Here is a 17349-nt window from a genome sequence, read left to right on the forward strand (position 1 = left end):
TGAGGAGTCTAGGCAAACTCTGGCACAGAAGACTTCTGACGAGGCCCTGAAAGGGCTGAACACATCCTGAGAAGTGTGAGGGGTCTGATGCGGCTGGAGCTTTAAGCAAACTTAGGAGAAAGATGAGAGAGGGTAGGATGGAGTAGTAGGTAGGTTTTGATGAAGTACACCTTTCTCTCTCCCTATATCCCACCCAAAATGCAATCTGTGGCAGCAAAACTCTCATTTTCTACTCACTGGAGTAAATTCTGAGCTTCTGTCCTCTAACAGGGCTACAGTTTAAAGAAACCAAAATTAGTCTCCTCACCAAAGTCTGGGCCCTGTTTGCTCCTGCCTAGGTCCTTAAGTTCACAGGCCCTAGACCTTCATAAAGTTCCTGGGCTTGACTCCCTCTTGGCTCCCTCTCTGCCAGGTCCTCCTGCCAACTTGCAGCATCTCCTGACAGACGATGCCCACACCGGCCCACAGGAATCACTCCTGCCCTGTCAGCCCCTAGTGCCCACACAGCCACAGATTTTCCCAGGACACACAACTGTCCTCTAGAATCTGGTATGCAAACAATTCCCTTCCAAACTCCAGGCTTAAATGTTCACTTGTTCTCTTTTAGTTGTCCTTCCAATCTTCAAATTTTATTCCTAAATCTTTTCGTCACTAAAGGGAATCAAATGTAAGCACTTTAAGAATTGCTATTTTGTAACCTCTCAAAGTGAGCTCTCTAACCTATCAAGATTTTGAAACCGGTTTCTTGCTGTGGTTTAAACACACAATAAAGTCTAAAAAATTATATTTTCACTTTAAATAAAAACAGATTCTTCAGGTTTAATCAATTCACTTACACAAAATTTCCCCAAGGTCCACTTCTCTGCTTTATTGTCCACAGGGAAGTCACATAATAAAGGATACCATGAAAAGATGCCCAAGGAAATGCCAAAAAGAAAAATGCCCAATAGGCTTGCCAATGAAGAAAGAACCAAACATATGATATACAGGAAAAGACAGAGAGGTGGTAACTGAGAGGCAGAGAAGGGAGACAGCCTTCCTCCCCACTCCTGCTCTAGTAACTAGGGTACGGAACGAATGCAAAGGATATAAAATCAAGAGAAGGGAACTGTAGATTTAGTGGCTCCTAGGAGTGAGGAAGAGCAAGCACCTGGTTACTTTGGGCTGGCCTAGGCTCAGGAGAGAACAAAAGAGATAGGGTATATCTTAGAAGTATCTTTTTAATTCTCCAATGCTTTCCCCCTCAAGACAGGAAAGAGACCAAGAAAATGCCCTATGCCCAACAGGTATACAGGTCACTTGAGTGCCACAAGGAGAGGAGGACCCCTAAAACTCTGAGGTATCCAATGAGGATTCCATCCTTCTCAGTACCTCTGTAAGAAAGCTATTTGGGGAGGGGGGGATATAGATCAAGAAGGTAGGGAGAACAGATATAACAGAATTATTCTTCTACAGATAAAGAAGGAGAAGAAGAAATGTTACATCACCAAAAACTTCAGGAAGAATATACCACCAAAACAAGAAAAGTCCTCCCATCTTCTTTATGGGAACTGATCCGAGGTAGAGCACAACAAGAGCTCATTGGTGGACCAATGGCTGAAAGAGCCTGGATAAACCACAGTAAGTCCCAGAAGAGAAACCAACAGCCAAAAGGGAGGACCACTGCTTCCTGGAGTGGTTGTGGCTAGAGGCCCAAAGAATCCAGGCCTTTAGAACTAAGTTAGGAAAAAAAAAAAAAAGAACTAAGTTAGAGAGCATGCAGTCAACTGATTACGTCTGAATGTTCCTACTAAAACAAGTGTGCTGTGTTGAGCAGTGCCAAAAGAGTTAATTCATCTACAGGAAAATATAAAAAATATTGCAGTGGGGCTTCCCTGGTGGTGCAGTGGTTGAGAGTCCACCTGCCGATGCAGGGGACACGGGTTCATGCCCTGGTCCGGGAAGATCCCACATGCTGTGGAACGGCTGTGCCCGTGAGCCATGGCCGCTGAGCCTGCACATCCGGAGGTTGTGCTCCGCAACGGGAGAGGCCACAACAGTGAGAGGCCCGCACACCGCCAAAAAAAAAAAAAAAAAAAAAAAAAAAAATTGCAGTGTAAGTGTACAACAGTGTTCTACACAGAAAGGAATAAAGAAAAAAAGAAGAAATGCTGCAAAACCTTCATATGCAATTTGAGTTTAGCTGAATTCAGCAGTAATGATATACCGAATACCCTTCCCTTCCCACGGGGGTTTCCAATCCCTCCCGCCATTCCCAGGAGCTGGTTATACTCCAAGTGGAGTGGCCTTACTTGGTGAGCTCATGGTCTGAGAGAAGCTGCTTCAGGTGTCTGGAAAGTAACTTTTTTTCCATGGACAGTCGCACCCATGCTCTGGCTTTTCCCACATCAGTCTTGATTTCCCCAATGTTCTGGATGTGCCTGAAGGGGGAATGGGAAAAGGGGAGTGGAGGGTAGGGTGGGAGATGAACTCACTATCAATACCTCCCCTGTAACACCAAAGGAAGCCTGGCCAGGAAGCCCTACTGCATCCTGAGAGAGTCCATCTCTCTTGTTCTCTAAATCCTGAGCTTCCATGTAACTTTGCCAGATAGGCTCAGGATAATTTGGGGGGCTGGGGAGGAAGCCAGTACAGCTCTTAAAAAGCAAGGCTAACCCCAGAGGTCTTAGGCCTTGAAATACTCTGGTGTAATTCTCCAAAAATGTCAGGAAACACAACTGCTTGTACAGCTCTACAAATGCATCATGAAGTATAGGACCAATGAGGAGGGATTCCTGGTTAAATGAGACACTGTAAAAGCTCAGGTCACTGAGACCCTGCTATTTAAAGTGGACACCTCAGACTTCCCTGGTGGTGCAGTGGTTAAGAATCCACCTGCCAATGCAGGGGACATGGGTTCGAGCCCTGGTCCAGGAAGGTCCCACATGCTGTGAAGCAACTAAGCCCGTGCGCCACAACTACTCAACCTGCGTGCCACAACTATGGAAGCCCATGCACCTAGAGCCTGTGCTCTGCAACAAGAGAAGCTACCACAACGAGAAGCCCGCGCACCGAAACGAAGAGTAGCCCCCGCTCGCCACAACTAGAGAAAGCCCGCGCACAGCAACGAAGACCCAACGCAGCCAAAAATAAATAAATAAATAAAGTGGACACCTAAGCAGCAACTGAAAACAGGATTTTAGTGGCTTATTACAAATGAGCCCAGACTGACCTCATATCCTGAATGAGGGAGATTCTCAGGGGAGGCATGACTGAGCTGGCATCAGACTTCCTCCGTTCTGAATCAAGAAATATTCCTAGAACAAAAAGTTGGTTAAGTCCAAAGAGATCTGTATACCCCAATAGCTGACTACCCTTCTTATCTCAAATCACAAGTATCTACAGAAAAAAGCTGGGGTTACTTTGGTAACACTTTGATCAATCATTTCATGAATATTAAGTACCTACTAGGTATAAAATTTTATACTTTTATGCATATTATCTCACTTAATTCTCTAACAACTTATAAGATAGCCATGGACGGTATCACAGAGGAGGAAACTGAAATTCAGAGAGGTTAGCTGCTTTGCCGCAGTCACCAAGTGGCAAAGTCAGGACCGGAAGGAACACAGATCCTCTGGTTCCTAATCCAGTATGTTCTCATCATAATCCATGGAAGCAGTGCTTCCACTAGGAGCTACTACTCATGTCCTGCTCTTGCCTCAAAATGGACTACCAAAGAGCCAAAGGAATATGTAAAGAACATGATCCAGAATGCTTAGGACCTCTAGATACAATACCTTTACATCCCCATGTCTGGCCCAACATTTAAAATTAGTATCTTCATCATTTAGCTGTTGATAATTTTTGGCTACAGTTTATCCCTTGGCAATAAATTCTACAGCTTTCCTGAGAAGACTCTGCTCTCATACTCAGAAAGTGGACAAAAAACTCCTTATGAGGCTACTTAGGGAGCTTTTGTACCTGTTTTTTTGCCCACTGTTTTCCCCATGTTCAGTGCTAGCTCAGATCAACTAATTCAAGGGCAAAGACGACACTGAGTATATGCCTACCTTTTCGCCCCCACTTAAACTTATCTTTACCTTTAGGACAAGAACATCTAAGAAAGTTAAACAAACTCCCTGGCAGAGAGAGGAGAATGAAGGATGGTATGAAGGGGAGATGCTGCCAAGAAGAAAAGGAAGGAGGGAGACTGTCCTGGAAGGAACACTGCAGGATGTTACAAAGAACAGTAGACCAGGAGACAAGAGGCCTGGCTCCTGATCTGGCCTCTTCTATCAATTCACTGTGTGATCTTGAGTAAATTAAATTCCTCTCTGGATCCCAGTTTCCTCCTCTTGTAAAACAAGGGGGCCGAACTAGATGATTTCTGGGGTCCCTGCCAACTCTGATATTTTTATTAAATAGAAACAGAAAGCAAATGGAAGGGACCATGCACACCAGGCCTTGACTTTGAGAAGTTCCAAGGCAGGACACTGACAAACAGGCTCTCTTAACTGACAGGACAGATCATCTCAATGTTCATCTCAGAGAAATAAAACAAAAGACTCTGAAAACACTCTAAACAGTATCAATCCAAATTCATTTAAAACCCAGACTTATTCTAAGACTGGCCTCTTGCTGATATAAATCTTCTATCTCACTGATCAAGTGTATAGAAACACATAATAAAAGCAAACCCCATGGTTTTGGCATGCTCTGTGGTTCAGAGAGCCCTGTGGCTTAAACATTACAGAGTAAAGACTTCATTGACCTGAACAGTCTGCTACAGATGATCACTTCAGTGGGGGATAGGAAAGTGAGTGGAGGGAGTTTGTCCAATGGTGCAGAGACCATCTTACCTGAGGTACTGAGGCTTCCTGATGTGAGTTTTCTCTGCCGGTTTTCTTGATAATGTAACAGGTGGGACCACAAGGCTGATTTCCCCTGGAACCAATGCAAGGGAGAAATATCTATCAGTTTAGATTTCTAAGGGCAAGGCATCTAGTGAGCAGAGTCAGAGATAATTTGAACATATAGATATGCGCTTTTGCTAAAAAGTATCTGTCCTATTTGTTATCTCGATATACACCCAGATGCAATGTATACAAATATATATCCCCTTACTAAAATCCAGGAGAAATATAAAGAAGAATGGAAGGGAACAGAAAAAGAAATGATCCCCCACTGGGAATAGGAAGGACGTGGCCAAAAAAGAGCCTGGGAATGGACCAGTGGATAAGAAAGGAAAAAGCAAATAACCTATCAATCTCTCAATAGTCTGTTGGTTGAAGGTCAGCTTGGGTAGTGCATGATGGCTTTTGCACAGAGGAATGGATACCGAGCCTACAAGATTCTGTGACAGCTCCCGAATTTCCTAAAATATTTAAAGGCATTCCTGCCCTTAGTGCAGCCTAGGGAGGGTAAGTCATCACAGGGATGGGGATTTACTGTGGAAGGTACTTTGAAGAAGCCTGCAGGAAAGGAGGCCGGTACTTAACTGCAAATCTGAGATACACTATAGTCGACACAGCAGAACCTTGGCATTTGAAAATATAAAAGCTGCAGTTTAAACTGCTGGAGACACGCAGTGATTTGTCATTTTACCAAGGCACAAATCTGAACAGCATTCTCAAGCCTGACATAAGGAAGCAATTTGCCTACATAGTGAATAAGCCTAGCTGGTCACCCAGCAACTGCTTTGTCTCTTTCTAGTCATCCTTCAGTACACACTGACCCTTGTTATGGGATTAAAAACTTTATTTCAGATTCATGGTAAATGTTCCTATATAGTTGATATAATATAAATGTAGTATAAGTTTGTTTTAATAGTAGGATTTATTATGATCATTTTATAAGTCACTTAGTTTCTGTATTTCATAAAAGTAAGAGTAATAATAAGGACAGAAGCTACCATGTCTTGAATTTTTCTATGAACTAAGCACTATGTTAAATGTTTAAAATACAATACTCTATTTAATGCTTTCAACAGTCCTAAAAGGTACGTACCTCTATCCTCATTTTCTTTAGAAAAGAGCAAATTGAGGATCAGAAAGACTAAGTAACTTGTAAAAGATCACACAGCTAGGAAGTAGAGTGTTGGGCAAGCTTAAGTATATCTAATATTAGAACCATTGCTGTTAATAATGATGCTATACGGCTGCTTCTGGAAGAGAGCATTTAACTTCTGAAGTTATATTTTCTGAAGAAAATTTTATTCTCTGGAATGAATGTGAGGATTTAAGGTCTCAAGATTTTCCCCTTGAGAATACTGAGGATCTGTTTTATTTTTAACCTCCAACTTGATCTGTTTGGGGGGGAAAAAATCAAGCATTTGAATGGAAAAAAACCCCTCATCTATAGATCAGCAAGCTGTTCACATAAACTTGCTGTATGTTTGGCTTTCCTACAAGATTTAACCAACTTAAAACCCAACAACCTCAAGGGCAGTTTTTTAAAAATCACACAAGTTAAAACTAGACAAGACCATTTTTTAAAATTCACTGAATTACCAAACGTTTGAGAAAACAGCTGTTCAACAACATCAATGAGACTACTCCTAAACTGTTACTAACTGGTATATTAATACAATGTATGTAGAAGACAATACGAGACCTTAAAATATTCATGCTCTTTGATTTAGTAATACAACTTCTAGAAACCCATCCATTCATCCATTTACTGAAACCATAGCATAGGCCCCTAAAAAGGCAGAGACAGCCTTTTTCATCACTGTATCCCCCAAATCTGGGCAGACAAGGAAGGCAGCCTCCCTTAACAGAACTGTCTGGAAGTAAAGTACAGCTGGTCACCAGAGAGTCCTCACATGCAATGATACTGAAGAGCCAAAGGCAAGAGCAACATCAGGCCACTGTGCCAGAAGGACGCCCGGGTGCTCAGTGATTGCACTGGTCAGGAGGGAGAGCCAGGGCAAGAGTGAGAGAGCAGCAGCTGGGCTGAAGCCTAGTGATAGGGCACTGGGGGTTTTCTGGTTCAAGAGACATGGATTATTCTTTTCCTCTTTTGCAAAGGGGCTGATTGGGACTGCAAGATTCAATACAGTCCAACTACCCATTTGGGAATGTGGCCACACAATATATAGCACCAGATTCTCCAAGAATGTCACATGCATGAAAGATGAGAAACAACCCCTTTTCATTTACCAGTCCTCAAATGGCAGCAGTTACAAAAACAGTATGAAAAAACCAAACCTCACCTTTAATTGTTAGAAAATATACTAAAGGAGAAAGTCCATGTCCTCGGAAAATGTCACCGAAAGCCAAAGAGAATGGTGAGGATAACAGAGGTTTTTATGAGGACTTGCAGCAGGCAGCCTGCAGGCAGCTAATAACAAAACCTAGGAGGCCAGCAGCAAAAACTGCGGTTTGGGTTCTCTCTACTTTCTAAGCAGATACTATGGGTAGTTGCTCAGTAACGTGCCCAAAAAATCAGAAAATGGATAGTTGCTCAGTAACGTGCCCAAAAAATCAGAAAATGGATAGTTGCTCAGTAACGTGCCCAAAAAATCAGAAAAATCAGAAATAACTCAAACAACCAATAATAAAGGATTGATTCAGAGAGGGGTGATAAGATCACCCTCTGAGAGTGAATTTGATTGCAATCGGGTGGGTACACGATGGAAGAGACCAGGGAGCCAGGTTATAATCCCTGGACTGCAACATAACTGAAGAATGTCTCAGCAGGAGAAAAGTAGTCTAAACACAGGCTAACAAAATGGAGGCTTAAGGAGAACATGCTGTAGGAACCCCACAAAGATAGTCAGGGATTTCAATCCCCAACTGAACAATCCCTACCAGCAGGCACAGACCCTCACTTCCTTCTGTGACACTGTCAGTGGTTCACTTTTAGAGCTTCAAAAGCAGGACTAGGAACAAAATGGAACCTCAATTGAAAGGCCCCCACTATTCTCTACTGGTTTCTCACAAGTAAGTAGCCTCTGTCTATCCAAACTGAGAGGGGGATCAAATGGGCTCCAAAAGAAATTCCTCAGGCTATGGGAATTCTTTAAGGATATAGCTGCAAAGCCTCAGGGTTTAAAACACCTGTGATGATATGGTATTATCATCTTTTTAATGCCTCACTAACTCCCTGAAGACTTTTATGGAGAATATCAAGAAGTTTGAGAGGCATATGTTTTACCAAAAAACCTAAAGAGCTCAACTATATTGCCAAGCTTGCTAAACTTCAAAGAAAATGATAAAATGATTATGTATATTCTACTCATTTATTACAGAGAAAAGGAAAGAAACAGAAATCCTTCATGTAGAATTCAGCATAATAAGAGCTGTCATATGCTGCATACCCACCGCATGCCAGGTACATTTTTTTACTACATCTAATTATCATAACAATCCTGAAAGTCAGGTTTTAGCTCACAGTGTTGCTACTATACTACAAGACTCTCAGGGGCTTCCCTGGTGGCGCAATGGTTGCCAGTCCGCCTGCCAGTGCAGGGGACATGGGATCGTGCCCTGGTCCGGGAAGATCCCACATGCCACGGAGCGGCTGGGCCCATGAGCCATGGCCGCTGAGCCTGCGCGTCTGGGGCCTGTGCTCCGCAGCGGGAGAGGCCACAGCAGCGAGAGACCCGCGTACCACAAAAAAAAAAAAAAAAGACTCTCAACGTTTTAGGGATGTGATACACAATTATTAACATTTTAAAAAATCTATAATCACAGCGCTGTTTGTAATATTGAAAAATCAGAAATAACTCAAACAACCAATAATAAAGGATTGATTCAAGTACTGCACATCTATACAGTGGAAACAATTAAAACTGAGATTTTAGAGGAATAACCACAAACATTTACAGAGAAACTCCCAGATACCAGGCTCTGAACTCAGTGCTTTACACAAAGTATCTTATCAAATCCTCACAAGAATCCTACAGAGGTGGTTCTTTTAAAATTCCATCATACACATGAGGAAACAGAAGCTTAGGAAGCTAGGTACCATGCTCAGTTTCATAAACTTAAAGCAGGAATTAAACCCAGGACTATCTGATTTATAGTCTCAGATCTTAAACACTTACTATACTATCACCTAATTAGTTAAGGACATGGAAAAGATATTCTGAGGCAAGAAAAAACAAGTTCCAAAACATTATGTACAGTATGATCCCATGTGGATTTTTTTTTAAAAACAGCTTTATTGAGACATACTTCACATTACCATAAAATTCATACTTATAAAGTGTACAAAGTTCTGTACCAAAAAAAAAAAAAATCTGTTTCAGTATAGTCACAGAGTTGTGCAACCATCACCACTACCTAATTTTAGGTGATTTTTACCACCCCAAAAAACCCATTAGCAGTCACTCCTTATCCCTCCCTAGCCTGTGGCAACCCCTAATCTACTTTCTGTCTATGGATTTGCCTATTCTGGACATTTTATATAAATGAGATCATACACTATGTGGTCTTCTGTGACTGACTTCTTCCACTTAGTATGTTTTCAAATTTCATCTATATTGTACCATGTATCCACACTTCATTCTTTTTATTGTTGAAAAATATTCCACTGTATGAATACACCACATTCAGTTTATCCATTCACCAGCTTCTGGACGTTTGGGTTGTTCCAACTTCTGGTTATTAGGAATAATGCTGCTAGGAATATGAACATTTTCACACACATATTTACACAGACATGTTTCCCTTTCTCTTGAGTACATAGCTAGAAGTGGACTTGCTGGGTCATATGATAACTCTAACATTTCAAGGAACTGCCAGATTGTTTTCCAAAGAGGCTGCACCACTTTACATTCCCATCAGCAATATCTGAAGGTTCCAATTTCTCTGCATCCTTACTAACACTTGTTATTGTCTGTCTTCTTTATTTTAGCTATCCTAGTAGATGTGAAAAGGTATCTTGTTGCAGTTCTGTTGGATTTTTAAATATACAGCTGTACATGGGCATATGTGTACAGAAAAATGTTTTGAAGGACAGATGAGGTAGATTGTCTCTATGCCCATGAGAATGAAAATTCCAGAGGGCAGAGATCTTGGTCTGCTTTGTTCACTGAGGTATCTCAAGTACCTACAACAGTGCCTGGCACACTGCAGGCCCTAAATAAATATTTGCTGGACACAAATATATTTCCTAATTTTTCCATAATAAAACTGCTTTTGAAAACTTTTCAAATTTAAAAATGCATGAAAGTGTAAGCTGTCCATCTTGCCTAGTTATTCAAAGTACAGTATTTTGAAATAAGGAGAATTCTCTTGGTATTAAGCAGTAAAAATCAAACTTACTCAACTTTTTTGGTACTCTCTCAAATCTTTAGAAGGTTAAGCTATCTGCTTATAAAATAAATGTTAATGACAGACCTTTTCCCACTGGGAATGTACAAATAGTGAAGGACCCTTAAAATACATTTGGTACTTCCTGAGCTCCAAGTTCTCTTTCTTTTGTGTTCTATCTCCAGACTAGGACCAGCTACCAAACAAGAGCTATCAGTTTGGCCTTCAGCTCTATTTGCAGGGAAAAAGATGGCACTTTTAAAATGTCTGACAAATACACAGATTTATAAAGCTTATTTTTAAAGAAGATAGCTTGGGTCACATTTATTTACTTATTTGTTGAACTATTTCAAGTCTCACTCCAAAAGCACCATGCACCATTCTTCAAAGCCAGCCAGCTGGAAAAGTGTGGGAAAGCTAGTAAGCAAAAACAGGAAGACAGTCTGCTCAACAGGGAGAGGCTAGACATTCATTACCTGTTTCACTTGTAGCCCGTGACTCCAAATCCTTTCCAGGAGGTCACAAAGGCTGGCAATCAAGGTGTTCTCTTCCACCCCTGTGATGTTCACCTCCCCGTGCCCTAGCTCCACAGCCTCTCGGCCCATCTTCTCCACCAGCATCCTCTTGGTCTATAAGAAATCAGTCGGTAAGATTAGACACCCACAGTTAGCCAGATCACATTCAACTAGAGAGGGTTGTGGCCAACTGCCCAGCATATTTGCTGGAATGGGAGTAAGACCCATGGATAAAGAGTGTATTTATTCTCCATCACTGAGGTCAGGTTATAGTAGAGGGCCTTCTTCAAAGAAGATAAAAACACAGAAATCACTATTTGACCCTGGGCAAGTGATTTCATCACTCTAGATTCAGTTTTTACATTTATGAGTTGAAAAGAGTTGAATAAAACCCTTTGGTCATGCTCATCTCTGACATTCTCTGACTCTGACTGCTTAACTGACCCTATTAAACAAACCTTTCAGCATTTAATCCTAGAAATATATCTAAAGTATCCATCAAGGGGATGAAAAGTTGAGGAGGAATAAGTTACTTTTAGGTAAAATTTTTCACGTGCTCATTGTAAAACAAAAACAAAAAACCACACTGAATAATGATAACTGCAGCTTTGTGCCAGGCACTGTACTAAGTATTACATTATCTCATTTAAGCCTAATAACTCTATGAGAAGTATTATTATTTTTCACAATTTACTGATAAGGAAATTGAGGTCAGAGAACTTAAGTAACTTGCCCAAATTCACACAGCAAAGAAGCAGCAGATCTGGTCTCTGAACCTAAAGCTGCCTGAATATTGAATCCAAGTTCTTAAGGAAGATTTAATCATGTTGTAAATTTGTGACATATAAAAATCTAGGGGCTTCCCTGGTGGCGCAGTGGTTAAGAATCCGCGTGCCAATGCAGGGGACACGGGTTCGAGCCCCGGTCCGGGAAGATCCCACATGTCACGGAGCAAATAAGCCCGTGCGCCACAACTACTGAGCCTGCGCTCTAGAGCCCAAAAGCCACAACTACTAGCCCACATGACACAACTACTGAAGCCCGTGTGCCTAGAGCCCATGCTCCGCAACAAGAGAAGCCACTACAATGAGAAGCCTGCGCACTGCGACGATGAGCAGCTCCCACTCGTCACAACTGGAGAAAGCCCACGCGCAGCAACGAAGACCCAACACAGCCAAAAATAAAAATCAATAAAATAAATTTATAAAAAAAAAAAAAGAATCTAAAGAGCAAGGAAAAATATCACCCCATACCCTACCCTGCAGAAGCAACAACTCTTAACACTTTGGCATATTTCTTTCCAGTGTTACTATTTTTAATTTTTTATTGTGAAATATATCTCATATACAGACACATATATGTGTGTATGTGAGTGTATACTATTAGACTATCATAACCATCAACGAGATTAAGAAAAAAAATATTGCCCATCTATACCTTTGAAGAATCCCATGTGCCTTCTCCAATCACCTTTCCCACTCTAGAAGTGATCACTGTTCTGACTTACACAATAAAACTACGGAAAAGCAAGGAAATGATTAACACCTATATTTGGGGTTTTTTTTTGTTTTTTTTTTTGTTTTTTTTTTTTTGCAGTACGTGGGCCTCTCACTGTTGTGGCCTCTCCCGTTGCGGAGCACAGGCTCCGGACGCGCGGGCTCAGCGACCATGGCTCACGGGCCCAGCCGCTCCGCGGCATGTGGGATCTTCCCGGACCAGGGCACGAACACGTGTCTCCTGCATCGGCAGGCGGACTCTCAACCACTGCGCCACCAGGGAAGCCCTAACACCTATATTTGTATCCCTAAACAATGTAGTTTAGTTTTGCCAGTATGGTTTTTTTTTGTTATTTTCTTTTTTTAATTTATTCATTTTATTTATTTATTTTTGGCTGCATTGGGTCTTTATTGCTGTGTGCGGGCTTTCTCTAGTTGTGGCGAGCGGGGGCCACTCTTCGTTGCAGTGTGCAGGCTTCTCATTGCAGTGGCTTTTCTTGTTGCGGAGCACGGGCTCTAGACGCTTGGGCTTCAGCAGTTGTGGCACACGGGCTCAGCAGTTGTGGCTCGTGGGCTCTAGAGCGCAGGCTCAGTAGTTGTGGCGCATGGGCTTAGTTGCTCTGCAGCATGCGGCATCTCCCCGGACCGGGGCTCGAACCCGTGTCCCCTGCATTGGCAGGTGAATTCTTAACCGCTGCACCACCAGGGAAGCCCCTTTTGTTATTTTCTTTTTCACTCAACTTTATGTTCGTGAAATCCATACACACTGATCAATATATCTGTTGTCTATTTCCACGCTGTATAGCATTCCACTGTATAAATATACTGCAATTTATTATTTATTCTCCTACTGACTGGCATTTGGGTTGTTTCCGGTTTGGGACTATTACAAAGAATTCTGCTGTAAATGTCTCGTACATATCTCCTGGGTCATGCTGCAAAGGTTTCTCTAGGGAATATACCTAGGAGAAGAAAACTGGATAATAAATGCTATGCTGTTTTGCAAAGCAATCATACCAATTTACATTTCCAACAGTATCAGAGTTCCCTGTTGCTCCACATGCTAGCCAACAGTTGATAGCGTTAGGCTGATTACTGTGTTTCTTCAATTCTAACATGTACACTTTTCCACATATCAACAAATCTGAAATTAGGATATATTTCACCATCATTGTTGACCAGGCAGTAGACATAAGAAAGTTGTCACTGCCAGAGCATGCATCTCAAAACTTGAGAATGAATGCAAGGGGCATGGAAAACAAATCCCAGAGACAAGAGACAAGAGACAAGCCCTCTTTCAAGAAAGGCAGCATCACCAATGTTCTTGATGGGAGAAAAGACAACATTGTTGGGAAAAATCATAGATATCAACGACTTAGAATGAACTGATGAGGTTTTTAAAATGCCTGAATTCAAAATATCAGTACTGGTATATCAACCTAACTTGTAACAGTAATAATTTTTTCTGCAAGAAGAAGCATATTTGATTTCATCCCATAAATGAGCATCACTTAGAAACAAATGCAGGAAAATCTTTTTTTTCCATTGATGAATAAACAGGATGTAGTAGGGGCCAAGTTAGTTCAACTGTCCTAAAAAGCACAGTATACTGACTTGGTTGAAAGGCTGTATTTTTATTAGGAATTTAAGCTCTGAACTAAAATATTAAAAGTTAAGAATGACTATCGTGGGACTTCCCTGGTGGCACAGTGGTTAAGAATCCCTCTGCCAATGCAGGGGACATGGGTTTGGATCCCTGGTCCCAGAAGATCCCACATGCCTCGGAGCAACTAAGCCTGTGTGCCACAACTACTGAGCCTGCGCTCTAAAGCCCTCAAGCCACAACTGCTGAGCCCACACGCCACAACTACTGAAGCCTGCCCACCTAGAGCCCGTGCTCTGCAACAAGAGAAGCCACCACAATGAGAAGCCCGTACACCACAACAAAGAGTAGCCCCCACTCACTGCAACCAGAGAAAGCCCGTCGCAGCAACGAAGACCCAAGGCAACCAAAAATAAAAAAAAATAATAATTTTAAAAATAAAAGAAAGCAGATCTCTACAAATCTGTTATTAAAAAAAAAAAGAATGACTATCTTTTGATCCAGCAATCCCACTTCTGAGTATATATCCAAAAGAACAGAAATTAGGATCTCAAAGAAATATCTGCATCCCCATGTTCACTGCAGCATTATTCATGACAGCCTAGATATGGAAACTACCCAAGTATCTACCGATAGATGAATGGATAAACAATATGTGGTATATACATATATATGATGGAGTATTATTCAGCCTTTAAAAAGAAGGAAATCCTGCCATTTGCAGCAACATGGGTGAACCTGGACGACATTATGCTAAGTGAAATAAGCCAAACAGGACAAATACTACATGATTCCACTTATATAAGGTATCTGAAATAGTCAAACAAAGTCATAGAAGCAGAGAATAGAATGGTGGTTGCTAGGGGTTGTGGGGAGGGAAAAATAGGGAACTGTTGCTCAAGAGGTATGAAGTTTTGGTATTCATAGGTAAGAAGAATAAGCTCTGGAGATCTGCTGTACAACATAGCACCTATAATAATACAATATTGTGCAATTTAAAATATGTTAAGAGGACAGATCTCGTGTGTGTTCTCACCCCCAAAACAAACAAAAAACGCAAAAAAATATAAGGAAAATTTTGGAAGTGACAGATATGTCTACCTTGATTGCTGGTAACGGTATCACCAGTGTATGCATATGTCCAAATTCATCAAGATGTATACATTATATGTGTGCAATTTTTTGTATATCAATTATACCTTAATAAAGCTTTAAAAAATTACTCTTCTTGTAGAATGGAAAAAAACATGTCAACGGCAAGCTTAAACTGAATAATACACCTTAATCTGGCACACAGTAGCACTCAGCGAATTCTTGTTTCTAGACACGAGATCAGTGCTATCAGATTAAATCAGAGAGGCAAAAACATTTGCATACGTGTAAGACTAATCTGTTGAAGACAATTCAACTACATTACTTAAGATATTACTTACTTAAAATTAATGATTTTAAGTAACATAAGATGTCTAAAATTTAAAACTACATCTGTCTCTCAGTTTTAAAGAATACATATTAAGTTTTTATCAAGCAAAGTGTGCTTGCTCTCAATTAATGGTATATTTTATTTAAAACAAATATACCTAATTCCAAGTTAACAGGATCTTAACATTAGTACTATCCCATTATATTAACAATATTTTCAAAATCAAGAAAAGAGTGGTCAGAGCTAAGCCTTGGTCTCATCTTGGCTGCCAAGGAAAATACACATTCAGAAGTGTCCACAGCTCACCTTGTTGCGGCATTCCTTCAGCAGACCCTCCACAAACTTCCAGTTGGTTTGGGCAATCACTGACGGGGAAAGGTTGGACAGTTTGGGCTGGCGGATGGTGCTGCCCATATTCCTGGCTTCCTGGATGTACTTCTAAAGCAAAAGGAAAAATCAAAGACTCTTCATGCCCATGCACACAGACCACAGGCAACCAGTACTGATGGGGCCTGAAGAGGGCACTATCACCCCGTACTTTCTTACTGCCTCTTTCCTAGGCTCAGGGCAAAGTTTAAAATGCAGTGCTTGTATCGTAGGGAGAACTGAGAAAATATGATGAATTAATTCTGTTTTTTCTAATGTAAAGCCCTCTTGGCTTTAATGAGACAAGAGGTAAAAAACATATGGCTGCAACATGTATGAGTGTGCAAACTCCTATGAGTAGGCAAACCAACTCAAATCTCAGAGTACTATTGAGGAAAATCATTTTCCCCAAGTTTGGAGGAATTTAATTCCTCTGTTCCTATCAAAGATATCCATCCTTGCTAAATTAGGGCCTGAAGAACATGTGTGTACACTCAAAACAACAACTGCATTTTCTGATTTTCTACAGTTTGCTGGTGATTCCCCATGTGCTGTCTGTTTTAACATATAACCAAATCAATGCAGTAAACTGCACACTGACATCCTCTCAGTATCCCAGGTTCACAACCATTTTTACTCCCGACTTCTTTCTTTCCCCATATTTATTCCAGTAGTACAATTCTGTCCGTTCTATCTTCTGGCCCCTCAATCTGCCCCTACTACCAGCCCCTAGGATTAGGCTTCAATTACTATCACCTGCACTACTGCTACCTGCTCCTAACTTGCTAGCTACCTCCAGTACCTCTTGCCTCCCAAATATTCTGCCCACAGCCTCCTTCACACAACCACCACCAAGCTTTGGATCCTGCCTCTCCTTTATTTGCAATACTCGTCTTTGTCCCTAACAATCCTATCATCCTCAAGACTTAAACAGGTGCTGGTTCCTCCAAACAGTCTTGTTTGAGATTACCCCAGACAGAACTGACCTCTGCTTTCTCTAATCAGTGATCAAACACTGGTGTGCTTCGCATATGGCCCTTTCATATGGCCTTTGCTTCCTTAATAAACTGGTATTCCCTGAGGACAAGGCTACCTCCTTATCATCTTTATATTTCAAAGTGTTTACTATAGTGATTTTGACCAAGAAAACGTACTCAATAAACTGCTGAAAGAAATAATATGGAGGTGACGTGGAAGACCCAGGGGAGACTTTTAAAATAACACCTACACCCAACACCCATTAGGCCACCCTCACAAAAACACCAAGTACAATTGTACCCTATAAACCAGCAGTTAAAAATTCATAACCATATTTTGCAATATTAATTTATTCCTTTAAAAAACAGCAAAGGCAAAATATTTTCCCATTCATTGAGATGCCAGACACATATGAAAACAACATGCTTTACTGGATTTCATCTGTTTAAAGTGCAAACTGCAGGGTCTTTTCTCAAAGAGAAGTTGCTGAAATAGGTTTCTGAAGGTGAAGCTCCATTTTCACAAGTTCTCTGCAACTCAGTAAGGCAGGGTCTCCAACCTGAGGTTTGTAACTAGAAACTTTACTGGGAACAAGTTACAGTGGAGCTGAGAAACTCAGCTTACGAGCAATAAGGACTCAGGTCAATTCAAGAATCCTCAATCCCCATATGCACCTGATAATAATATTCCTTTGCTCCTCTGAGAAAAAAAAGTCAAGATCACCTGT

The 17349-nt window shown here is 41.2% G+C and overlaps 1 protein-coding gene across 2 annotated transcripts in view; it reads right to left on the minus strand.

The window, feature by feature from the left end:
* Nucleotides 1-17349, minus strand: part of DENND5A (DENN domain containing 5A) — a gene marked incomplete at its 5' end in the record, with an annotated part of 116709 nt that overhangs the window by 15904 nt on the left and 83456 nt on the right. For both annotated transcript variants that reach the window (XM_079708805.1, XM_079708804.1), the window contains 5 exons: nucleotides 2292-2420; nucleotides 3212-3296; nucleotides 4842-4926; nucleotides 10718-10870; nucleotides 15585-15716. In XM_079708805.1, coding sequence (XP_079564931.1) covers nucleotides 2292-2420; nucleotides 3212-3296; nucleotides 4842-4926; nucleotides 10718-10870; nucleotides 15585-15716 — 584 coding nt within the window. The remainder of the gene's footprint in view (nucleotides 1-2291; nucleotides 2421-3211; nucleotides 3297-4841; nucleotides 4927-10717; nucleotides 10871-15584; nucleotides 15717-17349) is intronic.

The sequence above is a fragment of the Hyperoodon ampullatus genome (genome assembly GCF_949752795.1).
Source record: "Hyperoodon ampullatus genome assembly, chromosome: 7".
NCBI lineage: Eukaryota > Metazoa > Chordata > Mammalia > Artiodactyla > Ziphiidae > Hyperoodon > Hyperoodon ampullatus.